The following is an 18488-nucleotide window of genomic DNA, read 5'->3' as shown; positions in this document are numbered from 1 at the left end:
TGTGTCACCTGACCAACGTGAGCCCTCGGAAGCTCGAGGGAGGTAGGTGCTCAGAACCCAGATGCTGGTGGGCGAGGGAGGGGTGGGGGTCAGGGAGGGCCCTGTGAGAAGCCAGCCAGCCTCCCCAGGACCCTGTGCAGGCGGGCTCAGAGCAGAGAAGACCGCCAGCAGGCCCCCAGGATTCTGTCTACAGAGGAGCTCCCCCAGGGCTCCCACCTCCACCACAGCAAGCCCAAATCACCCCAAAAGGGAAGGCCTGGAGGGTGAGAGAGGGGGGTCCCAGGGGCACACACCGGCCAGCCAGCTTCCTACCTGGTACGCTTCGTGGGAAATCCTAAGAACAGGTACAACCTCACTTAGAGCAACTCCCAACGAGCCTGGCTATAAGGAGAGCTCTCCGTGAAGCACAGGTTGCTCTCATCCTCTCCAGCCTCTGAGGCCAGTGGACTTCTGGGTATCCACCAGAGAAGGCCGAGAACACAGCACCAGAAACGTACAAGGAAATGAAACACAGACGGAGAAGGAAGTCCTGGCGGGGCTGGAGAAGAAAAGTGGTGTTCCTCCTTAGCCAGATCCTCCCCCGAGCTCTGGAGCTCCAGAATGTTCTGTCCTCTTTATGGTGGAGGTTGGAGTAGGGATATAGTCTTCCCTCCCCACGCACCGGAGCATCTGAGGCCACTGCATCTGGCCCTGTTTGTCCTGGAGCACGTGGGCAAAGTGGTGCCCGTCCATAGCCAGCTGCTGCCCTGGACCCATCAGCTGTGCCAGGTGGAGCGTGGACAGCAAACGCCTCCAGAGTCCTGCGAAGTGCGTACAATCTTGCATTCTTGACCCAAGATTTTGCCCCACAGAAGGGGCCTGTAATCCTTGTGAACCCCACCTGTCTGGAGTAGAGGGGCACCCACTGGTCCAGAACCATCGCTCAAGCAGAAGGAGAGAGCTCATGTCGGCTGCTGCACATTACCTGGCTTCCTGTGTTACAAACAAAAGAAGCCGGCCAAACTGTGCAGTCTGAAAAATGAAACCCAGAACTAGCACATCCTAGTTCCCGGAACCTGTGAACATTACCTTCTGTGAAAAGAAAGAAATTGCAGATGTGATTACGTTAAGGACCTTGCGATGCAGAGATTATCCTGCATTACCCAGGTGGGCCCTAAATGCTATCACGTGTATCTTTATAAGAGAGAGGCAGAAGGAGACTCGAGACACACAGAGGCCATGTGGTGACGGAGCAGAGAGAGGTCTGAAGATGCGGCCTTGAAGGCTGGAGTAATGCAGCGCAGGAATGCTGGCAGCCAGCAGCAGCTGGCAGAGGCGGGGAGCGGATCCTCCCAGGAGCCTCTGGAAGGAGCAGAGCCCTGCCAACGCCTTGATTTTGACCCAGTTAAACTGATTTCAGATTTTTGGCTTCCAGAACCGTGAGAGAACAAATCTCTGCAGTTTTATGCCACCCAGCTTGTGGCAGTTTGTCACAGCAAACCACTGGGAACTAATATAGAATCCGTAAAGCGAAAGAGAAGCACCTTCTCAGAAAAACATGGCCCCAAGGAAGTCATTGCCCGCAGACCAGCCCTGTAAGGAATGTTTTGTTTTGGCCGCGTTGGGTCTTCGTTGCTGCGCGTGGGCTTTCTCTAGTTGCAGCGAGTGGGGCTACTCTTCCTTGTGGTGCACGGGCTTCTCGTTGTGGTGTCTTCTCTTGTTGCAGAGCACGGGCTCTAGGCACACGGGCTTAGTAGTTGTGGCGCACGGGCTTAGCTGCTCCGTGGCATGTGGGATCTTCCCGGACCAGGGCTCGAACCCATGCCCTCTGCATTGGCAGGCGGATTCTTAACCACTGTGCCACCAGCGAAATCCCCAACCCTGGAGGAAATGTTAAAATAAGTTATTTAGTCAGAAGGAAAATTGGATCTCCATAAAGAAACGAAGACCCTCAGAGAAAGAATAAATGAAGGTAAATCTTTTTTTTCTCTTATTCTTAATCTAAAAGATTATTGTTTATTTAAAGCAATCAAGTAACAGTGTATTGGGTGATTATAGCACGTGGATAAATGAAATGAATGACAAGGGATGTAAGGGAGGAATTGGGGAATATTCTCATATAAGGTACCAGCACTACACATAAAGCAGCATATGTTATTTGAAGGTGAACTTAGATAATTTTAAAATATATATTGTAAACCCTAGGGCAACCACTAGAAAAGTTTTTTTAAACCATAAATAATACACCAAGAGATGAGACAAAAATGGAATTGTATAAAATGCAGTTAAAACCAGAGAAGGCAGAAAATGAGGAGGAAAAGGAAACAATAAATGCAATGAATAGAAAACAATTACAAAGTGCTAAATTTTAATCCAGCTATATCAATAATCACTTTAAATGTGAGTGGTCTAAACACACCAATTAAAAGACAGAGATTGTTAGGCTGGGTGAGGTTCAGAAATAAGCCTCTGCAAGCGACACTGTCCCTGGGGTATGTGGTGTCCTGTGCAGCAGAAATACAGGGAAGAGGACCACGGAGGTCTGTGAGCAGATGGGTGACAGGGACAACTGTCTCAGACAATGCTGCTGGCCCTTCGCCCTCCCAAGGGAATTGCTTCTATGCTGCAAAAAAGACGGAGCGTCAGCAAGACCATTAGTAATTTATTCACATATATGAGTAAGTGCATGAGAAACAAGTCTGAGCAGATAAAGCCTCAGTTCTTAATACTTATCTCTCATGTGACTATTTTATACCTCTCTGTGTGGTTTAAATTTTTTTAACTAATTAATTTGTTTTATGTTTGGCTGCATTGGGTCTTTGTTGCTTTGCTGTGCGGGCTTTCTCTAGTTGCAGCGAGCAGGGGCTACTCTTCGTTGCAGTGCGCGGGCTTCTCATTGCAGTGGCTTCTCTTGTTGTGGAGCACGGGCTCTAGGCGCGCGGGCTTCAGTATTTGTGGCACGCGGACTCAGCAGTTGTGGCTTGCGGGCTCAGTAGTTGTGGCTCACGGGCTCAGTAGTTGTGGCTCAGGGGCTCTAGAGCACAGGCTCAGTAGTTGTGGTGCACGGGCTTAGCTGCTCCGCGGCACGCGGGATCTTCCTGGACAGGGCTCCAACCCATGTCCCCTGCATTGGCAGAATCCCCGATTCTTAACCACTGAGCCACCAGGGAAATCCCTGGTTTAAATTTTTTACAGTGAGTGTATATGATTTTTGGGGGGGAATATTTATTTTTTGGCTGCAACACAGCATGCGGGATCTTAGTTCCCCAACCAGGGATCGAACCCGTGCGCCCTTCAGTGGAAGCTCGGAGTCCTAACCCCTGGACCAGCAGGGAAGTCCCTGTATGACTTTTCTAATTGAAAAAAATACATGGCTCCACTTTAGCAGAAGAAAAGGCGAGTTTCTGCATTGCTACCTCTCCCCAGAAGTGAAAGCACGTCCCACACTTGGGTCGTGTGGCATCCAAACGTGTCCCCCGTTTGCCCTTGAGCCAAGAACATGCCACTTGTTGGATACCTGTGGGCTCCACTGCAAGGCTCTAGCTGAGACAGATGGGCTCCAGGTGTGAGCTCTTACGTTCTCCTCAGCTCACAGGTGCTATTTTTGGAACTAGTCGAGAATATGGAAACGGCACCGAGAAAGGTAAGCTCTCGCCGAAGTCACTGAGCCCACCAGGCTGAGGGCTTGTGCTGAGGCGGCACGATGAGGACGCGCGGGCTGAGAGTCACCCGAGGGTCCATGCACCCCGTTGCCGGAGGATGTGCTTACGGGTTGTTTCTGAGAACTCCATTCTGCCTCTGAATGTAGACAAAATAGAATCCAGGGGCTGTGGACAAAGCACCCAGCTGAGGCTTGTAGAGGCTGCAGAGCTGGGCGGTTGGGAAGGGCAGCTGCAGGGCATCATGGGCCCGGCCTTGCTTCTGCCTGGCGAATGTCTATTTTCACGTATCCTGAGCTCGTACCTTTACCATGTGAGGCCGGGCTCACTGCTGGCCCCCAGGCCCACCCCTTGCCTCGGGGCGGCCGTGTGGCTGACCTCTGGCCAGTGACATGGGTGGAGGTGCCTGGCCCCGCCAGTCTCCACCCCACCCTCCTTGCTCGCCTTCTCCTGCTGGCCAGGTGCGAACAAGGTAGTAGAGAGCTCCACTAGGGCGTGGCCCAGTTCCTGCCTGCCGGCCTCGGACTGTGACACCAATGAGAATGTCGCTGGGCTCAACCACTGGAACAGGCATTGTTCATTACAGAGGACCATCACTTCCCCTAACACGCACACGAATTTTGAAGTGTCCACAACTTTAGCACTTCCCAAATGGCATCTAACAACAGTCAACCATACTACACAAACCCCCAGCCCAGTGACCCCTAACAGCCCACATGAGCCCACTTCTGACTTTCCAGACTGGCACCTGTGTTCCCACGTGGTGGAGCCACTGCAAGCCCACCCGAGTTGCCGCTCGGCCCCACACAGAGCAGGCGGTAGACATAAACGGCACCTCTCATTAGCATCAACATTCAGTGAAAGCACGCGGCTCTGCAATTGCTCCATAAACAATGGTTCTGCAGGCGAAGAACACCTGCAGAGAGCACAGAACTGTGCTCCCACCCCTGCACCCGCCGCATGTCCCATCTCCGCAGGCCTTGGGACAGGCCGTCACCCTTCCAGGTCTCCTCTGGCCTCTACTGGACTCAGCTCAGGCCCTGGACATCCTCGAAGGTCGAGGATATGACCACCCTTCTCAGCCTTGCCTCTGCCTTCCAGAGCCCCGTGCTGGAGGGCCCTTTGTGCGGGAGTGTCATGTAGATGGACTGCTAGGACCTTACACAAGAACACTGTCACCTCCATAGATTGTAAATGACAAACACACAAAAGTAAGATAAAAGGACAACAAAGGGGAGAGAACATTCTTTTAAAAGCAGGAAAGGAAAGATGTGCATCCTGAGAGGTGTCCTGTCCGGCTCCTGGTTGTGAAGCCCCGAGGTTTCCCTGGTGAGATGGAGACAGAGCTCCTGGGCCGCAGGCCCGGCCAGACAGAGCACCAGCCTAGATGCACATGTCCCTCCCCCAAAGCAGTGAGGAACCCCTACACGGAAATGCAGACTCCACCTGCAGTGAAATCAGGAGGGCGGCAGAAACACCAAAGACCACACAGCACGTGGGGCGGCTGCCCGAGCACAGAGGTGGGACACCACCTGAGCAAAGTGAACGGGGCGGGGGTGTCCCGCAGCCAGGAGACCACCGGCTGGGCCCCGAATTACAGAGCAAGCCCCCAGCTTGAGAGGCGGGTGGTAGGAAGGTTGGGAACTAGTTAGAGCCCCGTCGGCCTCCAAGAGACGAGTAGGAAGCAAGGGTGCAGAGGCTGGTGTTGGAGACCTTTGAGAATCACGAGTGGAGCAGCGCCCGGGGGCCCTGGCGGTGCTGCCCACGGGGGTCTGAGCCTGGTTTTCATGAAGTACCTGGGCACCCGGCACCCTCACTGCTTTGTCAGGCATCGATTGCTTTGCCACTTTTCTTCTGGGAACTTCACTTTCCAGAAAGTGCAAAAGACGCCAGCGACTGAACAGCAGAGTGTGCGAACGTTTTTAAATATCTTCAGAGAAATAGATGCAATTCTTAAAATTTGTCGGGTGATGGTAGCATTATGCACCAAAAGTAAGTGAATAAGCAAACGTGCCTGTGAAACTGGACAGATCTAACGTCTGCAGTTTAGCCAGTAGCATTGTGGCAACGATGTCATATCCCCTGGTTAAGTGAGCCATCCTTGCGGGAGGCCGGAAGTGTGTACAGAACAAGATGCTCTCTGAAAAAGAGGCTGAGCTGGGGGGTAAAACTGCAGTTTGAAGAAACTAAACAAATGCTAGTGGGAAATCTGCTCATAGGTCGAAGACTAGAGGAAGGCTAGAAGGCTATGGAACTACATAGTTACAAGTTTTATCAAGGAATTATTTTGTAAAACATGCAGAGAAAAAGCCCATAGTGAAATTAAACCGAGTAAAGATGAGGTCTGAACCTGATCACATCGAAAAAGAAAAGACCAGAATAAGCGTGTGCAGTTACTAGACAAAGAACCGTCCAGATGTGAACAACGTGCAGAGCTCAAAGGACTGATGGGGTCACATCAGAAGTCTCAAAAGACCCAGAAAAGGTTTCGCTTATTTTAAAAAGTGACATGGAAGTTCCGTGCAGTTGGTTTATCCAGCAGACTAGGTGGCCAGTGAGCACAGGGAAAGTAAGAGAAGGCAAATGAAGGCGTCTCATGCTCAAACTTCTTTGTTAATAGTTGGAATAGAAACCATTTCAAATTCAAACCAGGTAATTAGATCTCAGCTACCTGTGAGATGAAAAATAAAAACAGAGAAGTTGGAATGTGACCTTTGTTCACTGTGTTTGGCTGAAAATCCACTGGAAATGAATGCGAGATCTTGTAGCACAAAAGCAAACAAAAAGCAGTGGTTTGCAACAAGCTCTAATAGCAGAAGTTCATGACTCTGCAAAGGGGACTGACTCAGGAAGGGAAAGACGAGGACGGAGCTGGAGGCGGCAGCAGAGGGCGTGAGGGCTGACAGCAGAAATGGAGGAGGCGTCCAGAGGCAGCATCGCCTGTGAATTCGAGGTGGCTTCGCGGAGAGAAAGGCCGCGTCCTCGGGGTTCACCACTCACTCATTCAGCCAAAGGAACTCTTGCTGGAAAGAAGATGCAGAATGCAGGCTCGAGGTGCAGATTACTACCAGTCAGCCGAGAACAGCAGTGCTTACGCTGAGGGGTGCCCTCAGGAGCACACAGCACACACGCACGATCCCGTCTCCAGAAGCGCACGCTTTTGCCTGTGAACCTTCCTCTTCTTTGTTTTTAATTGAGGCAAAATTCATGCAACAGAAAATTAGCTCTGTTAAATGAACACCTCAGTGGCATATAGTACATTCACAGTGTGGTGGGAGCACCATTTCCATCTGGTTCTGGAACATTTTCATCCCCCAATAAAACCTCATGCCTCTTAGGCAGTTCCTCCCCAGCCCCTGCCCCCTCCAGCCCTGGAAACCTGCAGTCTGCTCTCTGTCTTTATGCCTTTGCCTGTTCTGGACGTTTCAGAAAATGGACTCACACGATGCTGGCCTTGTGTCTGCTGCTTCTACCAGCATCATGTTTACACCAAGGAAGCAGGGGTGCAGGATGCTCATTCCCTCCAGGGGCCCCCGGAGCCCCCCTTCTGCTCACCTGCCTGGTGGCCTGCTTTTTAAATGATAATTAACGTGCTTGAGCTCCAGAAACGTTTCAGGCGACTTAAGTTTTCTGTCATTCACATTTCCTCAAGTATCTTACCTCTTAAGACTGTGACCTGACCAGTAGCAAAAAGCACAATTTTTTATTTGAAAAGTCATACAGTAAAGGGAAAATAGACTGTACTAAACAGAATTTTTAAATACAAAGTGTGCATTAACTTGCAACCAATCACCCAGAGGCTTCTTGAATGTTTCCTCCCTCCCTCCTTCCCTCTCTTCCTCCCCGCACCTTGCCTGAGAGTTTCCTGGGCCCTCACTCCTCGCTGGGGCTGGAACAAGCACCCGAGGCTCCCCAGAGAGCTGGACACTTTCGTCCAGCTGGACACATTCTCTAAAGCTCATGCAAGTGTTTCCTTGAGGTCCCTCATTGAGACTGTGATGTGACAGGGAATTCCCTGGCAGCCCAGTGGTTAGGACTCAGCGCTTTCACTACGGGGGGTGGGGAGGGTGGGGAGGGGGTGCTTGGGTTTGATCCCTGGCTGGGGAACAAGCTCCCACAAGCCACGTGGTGCGGCAGAAAAAAACGGAAGATTGTGACGTGATAAAATTGTTTACCTGGAAAAGAAGCAACTTCATTTTTAACTCAGACTTTGGATTTTCTTTTCTTCCCAAGGCAACTGTGGGCCACAGACAGGTGCCCACTGAGAGGCTCAGAAGTACCTGTGAATGCTAGCATGGGGTGGGGGGTGGCCAGGAGCCAGCCCCCAGCCCCAGAGTTTCTACCTCTGAGGGGCTGACAGCAAGACACTGATTTTCCTGAAGTGAAAAAAGCCGAGCTGATTTTATTTTTACTCGGCAAAGAAAGCTGTTTCTTCATTGTGTATTTTCCTTGGGGTGGCCTTTGAGAGGAGTTGTTGGAGTGGTGGGAACACCAACACTGACACTGACCAATGCAGAATAAATACCAGATGCTGGGCTGGTCAGAGCAAGAGTTGGGGCAACCTTGGAAGTAAGTATTTAAAAGCTTTTAAAGAAGTTTAAAGGTTGGAGAGGATTCTGGGATGATGGCAGAGCAAGAAGCACCGGGAATGGCCCCCACCTGGACCACAACTGCAGGGACAGAATCTGTCTGATGTAACTAACTTGGAATCCAGAGCTGGTTAAGGCTTGCAAGTTCCAGGGGAAGTGCTGGATGGTTACTGCAGTCAATTGTGGTGACTTTCAGGTCTTAGCACGTAGCACCTTCCCGTCCCACCCTCAGCCACATGGCAGGAGGCCTGTTTCTAGAGCAGCTTGCAGAAGCCAGCCAGGGTGGACCAAAAGGACCTTGTCCTCCAATATCAGGAATCTGTGCTCTGATGCTGCTTAAGATGGCAGAGATGCAGCCAAAGAGGCAGGTGGCCATTGTTGCCACACCTCCCCCCTTGTTGCAAACCCCTCCCCCACCAAGTGGATTTCAAGGGCGAGTGCCCCATTTATCCCCCTTTGTTTTTCTCTTTTCCCCCATTTTCAAGCCAGACATTAAAGACTAGGGCATTGGAAAACAACTGCATAGACACGAAAAGACAGAAAATGATGGCACATGCCCAGGAAAGGCTCAGGAAAGACCTGAGCAGACATTAAGTTTCCACCTCAGGCTGAGCCTCAGCTCAGACAACCTACAACAAGCAAAGAACAAAAACAATAACAAAAAGCATCAGACCTTGAGGAAGGGGGAGAATCCGATTTCCAGAGTTACCACATTATTGGATTCAAATGTCCAATTTTCAGCAACAACAAAATAAAAATCACAAGGCATACAAAGAAACAGGACAGTATGACCTGTTCAAAGGGAACAATTAATTAATAGAAACTGGCCCTAAAGAAGACCTGATGACAGATCTACTCGATGAAGACTTTAAAACAACTGCCTTAAAGATGCTCAAAGAACTAAAGGAACGTAGAACGTTGAGAAAGCAATGTGTGAACAGTGGAGCTATCAGTAACGAGGGAGAAAACCTAAAAGAAACCAAAAAGAAATTCTGGAGCTGAAAAGTACAATAGCTGTAATGAAAAACTCACTAGAGAAATCAAAGGCAGATTTGAACAGGCAGAAGAAAGAATCTTTCGAAAATCTATCTTATTTCAAGTTCTAAACAGCTGGCAGTAAGACATTGGTCTATGTCCAAATTTGAGAAAATGAAGACCCTTTCTGCCTTTGGGGAGGTTTAAGCCAGTTCCTCCTTTTCTGTTTTCCTCAATCTGTTCATTCTGCAGTTTTGACTGCTTGTTCACACACCGAAACCCCTGGAGGGCTTTAAAACCACAAATGCCAAGGCGTCCAGAGTGCTGACGAATGTTACGTGGCTCTATCGTGCAGCCAGGTCTGAGAGCCACTGTTTTAAAATTCACAACTAGTACCAGAAGTCCTCATGACTCAGGATAATTGCTTCTGGGAAAGGCAACTTACTGTAAATGGGGCCAGAATTGCATAATAAATAGTACGTTAAAAAAAATAGTTAATTATGTTGCATTAAAAATAAAAGTTAAGGGCTTCCGTGGTGGTGCAGTGGTTGAGAGTCTGCCTGCCGATGCAGGGGACACGGGTTCGTGCCCCGGTCCAGGAAGATCCCACATGCCGCAGAGTGGCTGGGCCCGTGAGCCATGGCCACTGAGCCTGCGCGTCTGGAGCCTGTGCTCCGCAACAGGAGAGGCCACAACAGTGAGAGACCCGCGTACCGCAAAAAAAAAAAAAACACAAAAAAGTTAAAATTATGAAAACATTGCAACAATTTTAGAATCAATAAAAGGAAGCAAAAAATTCTATGCTCAAATCTGTATGTCCAAATCAGTACCCTGAAAGAACCCTTCTTTGCTTACAGAATTTTTAAGTGAGAATTTCAAACATACACAAAAGTAGAGATTATAGCACAGTGAATTCCATGTATCCATCACCCAGCACCAATAACTATAAAAAAGCTCTTTTAATGAATATAAAATAAAGAACAGCACCGTCTAATCAGCAGCATTCCTCCCTTTCTTGGCAGTAATGGTGCATCTTAAAATCAGCAGCGTCTTAGGTTGAAGGCCTTAGAAATGAAGCCATTCACGTGGAATCAAAGGAGCATCTGGGCGCTTCCACCTGCATTCACGCCTCACAGGATAGAACTTCCTCTTACATTCGGTCACCCTATAATCTCATCTATCAAAGTTAAAATTTTACTTTTCTAATTTGAAGTTTTGTTTCATATTTAGCTGCTGCTCTTGTGGTCTGTGTCTTTGATTCCATTAGGTACTTCTTACCTAGACTCTATTTTCCTCCCCAAACTATCTTTGCACCATTAAAAACATCATCTAATTTCTGCAGCTTCACAGCACACTTGAATACTCTCCTATTGTAGATTTGCAAGATGAATTGCGTTTGAGAATTTTTCCCCTGAACCTAGTTCCTGAAATTTAATATCCTTAACAAAATGAATTTTTGTTGAGTGATTCTTGCTTCCATATTAATGATTTTGTCCCCCACGGATGCAGAACTAAGAATTTGATCCCTAATTAGGCAGCATAGGTGAAAAACCATTCAGGTGCTAGATGTAGGATGACAGATTCTATTTCTCCATTAGAGATTGGGTTCTCAGGGTTATCAGAGAATGTCTAGTGGGTTTCCACTGGACCACAGAGATTACAGTTGAGAAAGATAGACACATACTAAAAAACACAAAGGGGTAGGGAAAGAGAGTCACAGGTTTCCTAGCTCCTGGAATTCTTAGCCTAGGCTTTGAAGCTGGGGTGATGTACTTAAAATATATGTATATTGTGGTAGAATATACATAACATCAAATGCATCATCTTTATTGTTTTTTATTGAAGTACAGTTGATTTGCAGCATTGTGTTAGTTTCAGGTGTAATCTTAGCCATTTTTAAGTGTACAGTTCGCTGGCATTAAGTACATCCATACTTGTTGGGCAGCCATCACCACCATCCATCTGCAGAATTTTTCTTCTTTCCAAACTGAAACTCTGCGCTCACTAAACACTAATGCATTTCCCCCTCTCCCCAGCCCCTGGCACCCACCGTCTGCTTTCTATCTCTGTGCATTTGACTGCTCTGGGGGCCTCATGTAAGTGGAGTCGTGCAAAACCGGCCCCTTTGATGACTAGCCTCTTTCACTGAGCATAACTCCTCAAGGCTCGTCCACTTTGTAGCATGTGCCAGAATTTTCTTCCTTTTTAAAAATAAACTATATATATATTATTTTATTTATCCATTCACTCATCCACCGATAGACACGGGTTGCTGCCTCCTTTTGGCTCTTGTGAATGATGCTGCTATAAACATGGTGTACAAATATTTGTTCAAGTCCCTGTTTTCACTTCTTTGGGGTTTATACCCAGAAGTGGAATTGATTCATATGGTAACTGTATGTTTGATTTCTTGAGGAATTGCTGTAGCATCCTGATTCCCGCTCTTAGGGAGCCCTCCAGGCTCCAGCCTCTGGCGTTCCCGAGGCTGTGCCTCCCCGAGGGTGGACCTAGGCCGTCTCCACCAGATCCACCTGGGGAGACCCCTGTCACCCACCGCTACCTCCATCCACTCTGGGCGAGGGCCTGGGGCTTTGTTTCCACGGGTGAATCCACCTCCCCAGTGGCCCGCTGTGCACACCTGATGCTAGTCGCCCTGGTCAAGCTGTTCTGGAAGCTTGAACTGAAAGAACCTCAGGCCAGGCGGTGGCCACACAGAGAGGCCCCTCCAGGGAAGGGGCAGCCCTCACGGCTCTTTTTAGCATCTTGCCACACAGAAAAGTGGCAAGACGGCCATGCTTTTGAAAAGTTATTGTATTTCTCCAAAGAAGACATGCAGATGGCCAACAGACACATGAGAAGATGCTCTACATCGTTAATTATTAGAGAAATGCAAATCAAAACCACAATGAGTTATCACCTCACACTGTCTACAAATAATAAATGCTGGAGAAGGTGTGGAGAAAAGGGAACCCTCCTACACTGTTGGCGGGAATGTAAATGAGTGCAGCCAGCCACTATGATAAACAGTATGGAGGTTCCTTAAAAAAAAAACTGAAAATAGATCCAACAATCCCACTCCTGGGCATATATCCAGAAAAGATGAAAACTCTAATTTGTAAAGATACAGGCACACCCATGTTCATAACAGCACTATTTACAATAGCCAAGACATGGAAACAACCTAAGTGTCCATCAACAGATGACTGGTTTAAGAAAATGTGAGATCTATATAGAGAGACATAGATATACAGAGGTATAGATACTCAGCCATAAAAAGAATGAAATATTGCCATTTGCAGCAACATGGATGGAGCTAGAGATTATTATACTAAGTGAAGTAAGTCAGAGAAAGACAAATATTATATGCCATCACTTATATGTGGAATCTAAAAAATAATACAAATGAATGTATATACAGAAACAGACTCAGACATATAATACAAAATTATGGTTACCAAAGGGGAAAGGGAAGGAGGGATAAATTAGGAGTACGGGATTAACAGATACTCACGACAATACATAAAACAGATAAGCAACAAGGATTCACTGTATAACACAGGGAACTATATTCAGTATCTTGAATAACCTATAATGGAAAAGAATCTGAATATAGATCTAGATCTAGTATAGAGATAGAGGTAGATATCTGAAGCCTTCTGTTGTACACCTGAAAACTAACGCGATATTGTATACTTCAACTGTACTTCAATTAAAAAGTTACAACTTTAACAACCCTATTGAGATGTAATTCACATATATATGCGATACAATCCACCCATTTAAAGTATACAATTCAATGATTTTTTTTTTCTTTCTTTTTTTTTCGGTACGCGGGCCTCTCACCGTTGTGGCCTCTCCCGTTGCGGAGCACAGGCTCTGGACGCGCAGGCTCAGCGGCCACGGCTCACGGGCCCAGCAGCTCCGCGGCATGTGGTATCTTCCCAGACCGGGGCACGAACCCGTGTCCCCTGCATCGGCAGGCGGACTCTCAATCACTGCGCCACCAGGGAAGCCCCAATTCAATGATTTTTAATATATTCACAGGGTTGTGCAACCGTCGCCACGATTTGACCTTAAATATTTATTTATTTATTTATTTTGGTTGAGCCAGGTCTTAATTGTGGCACGCGGGATCTTTAGCTGCGGCATGCGGACTTCTTAGTTGTAGCATGCGGGATCTAGTTCCCCAACCAGGGATCGAACCTGGGCCTCCTGCAGTGGAAGCGCAGTCTTACCCACTGGACCACCAAGGAAGTCCCCCCACGATTTGATCTTAGAATATTTTTGCCCCCAAGAAGAAACCCCTTAACTATGGCACAGTCTCTCCCCTTCCCCCTCAACTTCCTGTCTCCATGGATTTGCCAATCTGGACACGTCACATGAGTGGAATCCAACCACGTGTCCTCTTGTGATTGGCTTCTCTCACTGAGCATCATGTTCCCAAGGTTCATCCATGTTGTGTCATGTGTCAGGGCTTCATTCCTTCTTATGCCTGAATTATATTCCATCGAGGGGAGGGACCACATTTTGTTTATCCATTCGTCTGCTGATGGACATTTGGGTTGTTTCTACCTTTTGACTAGTGTTAATAATGCTGCTATAGACATTTGTGTACATGTTTTTGTGTGGACATATGCTGTCATTTCCCTTGGGTACATACCTAGAGGTAGAACTGAGATTCTATGGTAACTCTATGTTTAAGTTTTTATGGACCTGCCAGACTAGCTGCACGACTTTACATTCCCACCAGCGTGTGACGTTCCGACTTTGCCACACCCTTGTCCACACTTGTTATTGTCTCTTTTGATTTTAGCCATCACAGTGCATGTGAAGTGGATCTTGTGGTGGTTTTGATTTGCATTCTCATGATGACTAAGGATGTTGGGTTTCTCTGCATGCAAGGCTGTGTTTCACACACATTCAGCAACCGGGTGTCCCCACGTAGTCACTTGGCTGGGCTCCCGGGATGTTGGCAGGACCCAGACAGACACAGCCCTGCCCCACAGAGGGGTACAGACATGTAAACAAAGCAGGTACTTGCTAAGAACAGCGTCCTGGGACATCACCCATAAAATGCCCCATGAGCCACAATCCAGACAGGCCTAAAGGGCACCTGAGGGAGGGAAAGTCACAGTGAGGCCTTCCTTCCAGACCTTCGATAAAATCAGAGCAGAGATGCCAGTGTTGGCAGCCTGTTGGAGTTGGTCACAGAACATAACTATTCTTTAACCATGCAGCGTGTTGCTTGTGGGATCTGAATTCCCCCACCTGGGGACTGAACCTGGGCCTTTGGCAGTGAGAGCTTGGAGTCCTAACCACTGGACCGTCAGGGGAGTCCCAGAGCATAAATATTCTTAATCTTAAAGTTGACAGCAGACATGGCAGGGGTCCGGAGAGATGGCCGAGCCTCCTGGATGGATGGTCCCAGGTCCCAGGACCGCAGTGCGAACTTGGGCTGTGTGGTGACTGCAGCCACATTCCATCCCCACCCCTGCCTCCAGGATCCCCCATTAGACGGGTGACAGCCTTGCAAAAACACGACGGGACACAGGGGAAGGTCGAGTGCTGGGGGCTGGTGAGGCTGGGGAGCCGGTGTCTCCTGGATGCAGAGCTTGGTGTGGGAAGGTTAGGAAGTCGCGGTGGGGGGGGGGGGCGGGGGGTGGTTTGCACAACAGTGTGAACGTACCTAACGCCACCGCACTGCGCCCTGAAAAACAGCGAGAACGGCAACTTGTAGGTTGTGTGTTCTTTGCCACAATGATAATGAAAAGGTCGTGCTCACTCTGGGCTCTGACGCAATGAAAACGAAGCCAACAGCGTAGCCGGGATCGGCTGGTCCGGCGAGGTCCCGCCCCGCCCGGACGGCCACCTGCGCCCCGCTACGGCCTCACCTCCGTGCCAGGCTGCTCGGCCCGTTTCGGGCGCACAGCCCGGGCCGCGCGGGTGGATCCACGGCCATCGCCGCGGGAGCCGCGGGCGGCGGAGCGGAGCCGACAGAGCCACCGGCCCCGGGACCAGCCGACCCACCTGGACACCCCGCACCCCGGACCCGGGGGACACCCCCATGGCCGCGCGGAGCCCCGAAGCCCCCAGCGGGCGCGCGCTGCGGGACGCGGTAAGTCGGACCCCGCGCGCGCCAAGCTTCGCTCCCGGGCTGGACACCCTCCCCTCCCCTACCTCCCCTCCCCTCCCCCCTCCTCCTCCCTCCCCTCCTCCTTCCCTCCCCCTCCCCTTCCCCTCCTCCTTCCCTCCCCTCCCCCTCCCCTCCCTTCCCTCCCCTCCCCCCCTCCCTTCCCTCCCCTCCCCCCCTCCCACCCCGCCCAGCGCCGGGAGGCCAGCGGTCCTGCTTCCCGTTCGCTGAAGGAGCCGCAGCGCCGAGAGGAGACAACCAGCGGTCAGGACTGATCAGTTTGCCTCGTTAAAAAGAATTGGTTAGCTGTGCACACTCGAATCCACGTTTTCCTGACATGATTGAGGGGAAGAGCTCCTGACAGAGGGCCTTCTTCATACGTAAACGCAGGCTCCAGGTGGAGATCTGCCTCCATATCCTGGGCTCTAAAACGGAGATAATACACGGGTGCCAGGAGTGAACTGTGTCGTAAATGGTATGAGATTTAAATCTGTAAACTGTAGGGCGACTTACAATACCGCCTGCTGTCAGTCACCATAGATGATATATCCGTACGGCCTGGTAAACAATTTCTGCAACCCCAATCCCAGCTAATAAATCCCCACAAGTGTGGGCGAGGCAAGAGGCCCACGGTGGGTGCGTCTGGTGACTGTCTCAGGCCTTCTCAAGAAGTCTGTGAGGAGCCCGAGGTTAATAAGACTTTCTCCTACGTTATCTTCTAGACGTCTGATAGGTTATCGCTTATATTTAAGTGTATGATCATTTTGAGTTACTTGTTGTGAGTGGTGTGAGGTAAAGGTCGGGCCTGCTTATTTAGGGAGTTACGCATTTGGCTAGCACTGTTCAGTGCTGTTGGTTGACTAGACCTTCCTTACCCTTTGAGTGGGAAGGCCTTAACACCTTGTCAGGAATCAACTAATGGAATATATAGATGGTTCTCTTCCATGGTGCTTAGAATGCTCTACATCACAAGGAAATATATATTCACTTGTGGTTCATTTTTCAGGCAGAAAATCTATTTCAGGAACTTCAAGAACACTTTCAAGCTCTGACTGCAACGTTAAACCTGAGAAATATCCTTTTCTGTCTCATAACAAATACTGCGGTTGCTTTTGGACTATTGAACTGTCGTGGACTATCTTGTTGTTTTCTGTATTAGTGGATAATTGTTGACCTAAGACTTCCTGGTGTTTACGTCTGTGCCTTTACATGGCATCCTGATGTATTAATTACCGCTCACAGGTAATTACTTCCTGCTTGACCAGCAATACAGGGCATTTCATGAGGCAAGGATAAAACACAAGGACACACGAACAATACATACTACCCAGTGGGGCCTCCCAGCAAGCCCTAAAGAAATCTGGTTAGTCTGCTAAATAGCATTTATACTCCCCCAAACAGTCAACCCTGCACAGGTACTGGTTAGGTCTCCAGCGCAGGGTACGCTATCTGGCTCTCCTTGCCTTGTTTTGTTTTGTAACTTCAGCAGCTCGCCATTTGGTAAGCCATGGATTCAAACAGAGTTAGGTGGAATGTTTGTTTCCGGTTTAAGAAAATCCAGAAAAGGGGACACTTGCCCTAAGACTTGCCCAAGTGAACTCACTTCACACAATTAAACTCCTGCCTTAAAATGTGTGCAAATTGTTTGCAGAGAGATCCTGTAGATGGGCTCCCACAGGGAAAAAGAGATTCTGAAACAGGATAAAATTATAAACAGTAGGAAAGTTTGTTTTAAACACAGTTAATTTTCATTGTATTTACATACTGATTAGAGTTTGGTTAAAACATAGTTAAACATACCAGACAACCTCATATCCCCGAATCCATGTCCACGGAAAGGGAGCCAAGGTTTCAGAACCGGGCTCAGCGTGCAAAGATTAAAGGCACGTACAGACACTCAGGGATGTGATTAATGTGCACTGACTTAAGGTGTTAGTACACATCCGCTGCCTTTGATTCCCTCATTTTAGATGCACCACAGGGCATTTTTATCAGCCCTGGTGATGCAGTTTACGTGGAGGCTTTGAGGGACCTGGGTAGGTGCCCGTATTCCATGTGCTGTTCTCCTTAACCTCGTACTGGAAGAAATGGGAGGTCGCATTGAAGACTTGCAGAAGAATGTGAATGACTTGATGGTGCAAGCTGGGATTGAAAGTTCTGCTCAAGAGCAAATGGCAAGGCCTTATTAAGGCACTCAGGTGTTCACCGTTTACATATCTTCTGCTTTCATCTTGAAACATTTAAGCCCATATTTGTTCACTAAGGGAACTACTGCTTCTGCACTACATGAAAAACCTTCAGGAATAATAAAAAAAATTCACAAATGCTCTTTTCTAAATGGAACAGAAACACTCTTTGTCATTGTTCCTTAAAAAGTGCACATTTTAAAGGAAAACTATTATTTAAAAATTGGATTTTGTTAAAGTACTTTTCACCCTCATCCCTCAAATTAGTTTTCAATCAAAACACAAGTCATGATGAATGAGTGCTTGGGGATGACAACTAGTGGCTTCTGTTTGAGACGTTCATGGAAGGATTTAAAGAAGACACATGTGCATTAGGTTCTCACCCCAGTTCATGAGTGGTTCCTGAGGAGCCCACCCCGCCCCCCAGAATGCAAATATTTCTTTTCCAGTGCAATTTTGCATTTCATCTTTTTTCTTTTACTATTTTATTTTTAATTTTTAGTCTTATTTTTTAATTGAAGGTTTTATTGTAGTTGACGTACAATAGTGTATAAGTTATAGGTGTACAATGTAGTGACTCACAATTTTTAAATGTTATACTCCATTTATAGTTATTAGAAAATATTGGCTGTATTACCCATGTTGTACAATGTATCCTTGTAGCTTATTTTATACATAATGGTTTGTACCTCTTAATCCCCTACCCCTAGTTGCCTCTCCCCCTTCCCTCTCCCCAATGGTAACCACTAATTTGTTCTCTATATCTGTGAGTCTGCTTTTTTTTTTTTTTTTTTTTTGCGGTACGCGGGCCTCTCACTGCTGCGGCTCCCGTTGCGGAGCACAGGCTCCGGACACGCAGGCTCAGCGGCCATGGCTCACGGGCCCAGCCGCTCCGCGGCACGTGGGATCCTCCCAGACCGGGGCACGAACCCGTGTCCCCTGCATCGGCAGGCGGACTCTCAGCCACTGC

The 18488-nt window shown here is 48.5% G+C and overlaps 1 protein-coding gene across 4 annotated transcripts; it reads left to right on the top strand.

Moving 5' to 3' along the window:
- The first annotated feature begins 488 nt into the window (after positions 1-488).
- HSBP1L1 (heat shock factor binding protein 1 like 1) lies at positions 489-18279 on the top strand. Of its 4 annotated transcripts, none has more exons than XR_007471893.1 (3): positions 489-1951; positions 7872-15317; positions 16339-18279. XR_007471893.1 is itself a non-coding variant. In XM_004280036.3 (3 exons), exons 1-3 carry the CDS (start codon positions 15267-15269, stop codon positions 17519-17521), a joined length of 228 nt encoding a protein of 75 aa, XP_004280084.1. In that variant the 5' UTR covers positions 13133-15266; the 3' UTR covers positions 17522-18279. The 4 variants fall into 4 exon arrangements, 1 of the variants encoding a protein (XP_004280084.1); XM_004280036.3 differs by lacking the exon at positions 489-1951 and having other exon boundaries at positions 13133-15317; positions 16339-16405; positions 17412-18279; XR_007471894.1 differs by lacking the exon at positions 7872-15317.
- Positions 18280-18488: the final 209 nt, after the last annotated feature.

This window comes from Orcinus orca, chromosome 15, assembly GCF_937001465.1.
Source record: "Orcinus orca chromosome 15, mOrcOrc1.1, whole genome shotgun sequence".
Classification (NCBI taxonomy): domain Eukaryota; kingdom Metazoa; phylum Chordata; class Mammalia; order Artiodactyla; family Delphinidae; genus Orcinus; species Orcinus orca.
Note: the sequence above shows the minus strand (reverse complement) of the source record. Positions and strands in the feature narration are given on the sequence as shown.

What these genes read in the sequence shown, in the direction of transcription:
- HSBP1L1 (XM_004280036.3), top strand. Translation starts at nt 15,267, where the DNA reads ATGGCCGCGCGGAGCCCCGAAGCCCCCAGCGGGCGCGCGCTGCGGGAC. An exon ending in GGCGCGCGCTGCGGGACGCG is followed by an intron (nt 15,318 to 16,338) that starts GTAAGTCGGACC and finishes TTCATTTTTCAG; the next exon opens with GCAGAAAATCTATTTCAGGA. An exon ending in TGCAACGTTAAACCTGAGAA is followed by an intron (nt 16,406 to 17,411) that starts ATATCCTTTTCT and finishes TTAACCTCGTAC; the next exon opens with TGGAAGAAATGGGAGGTCGC.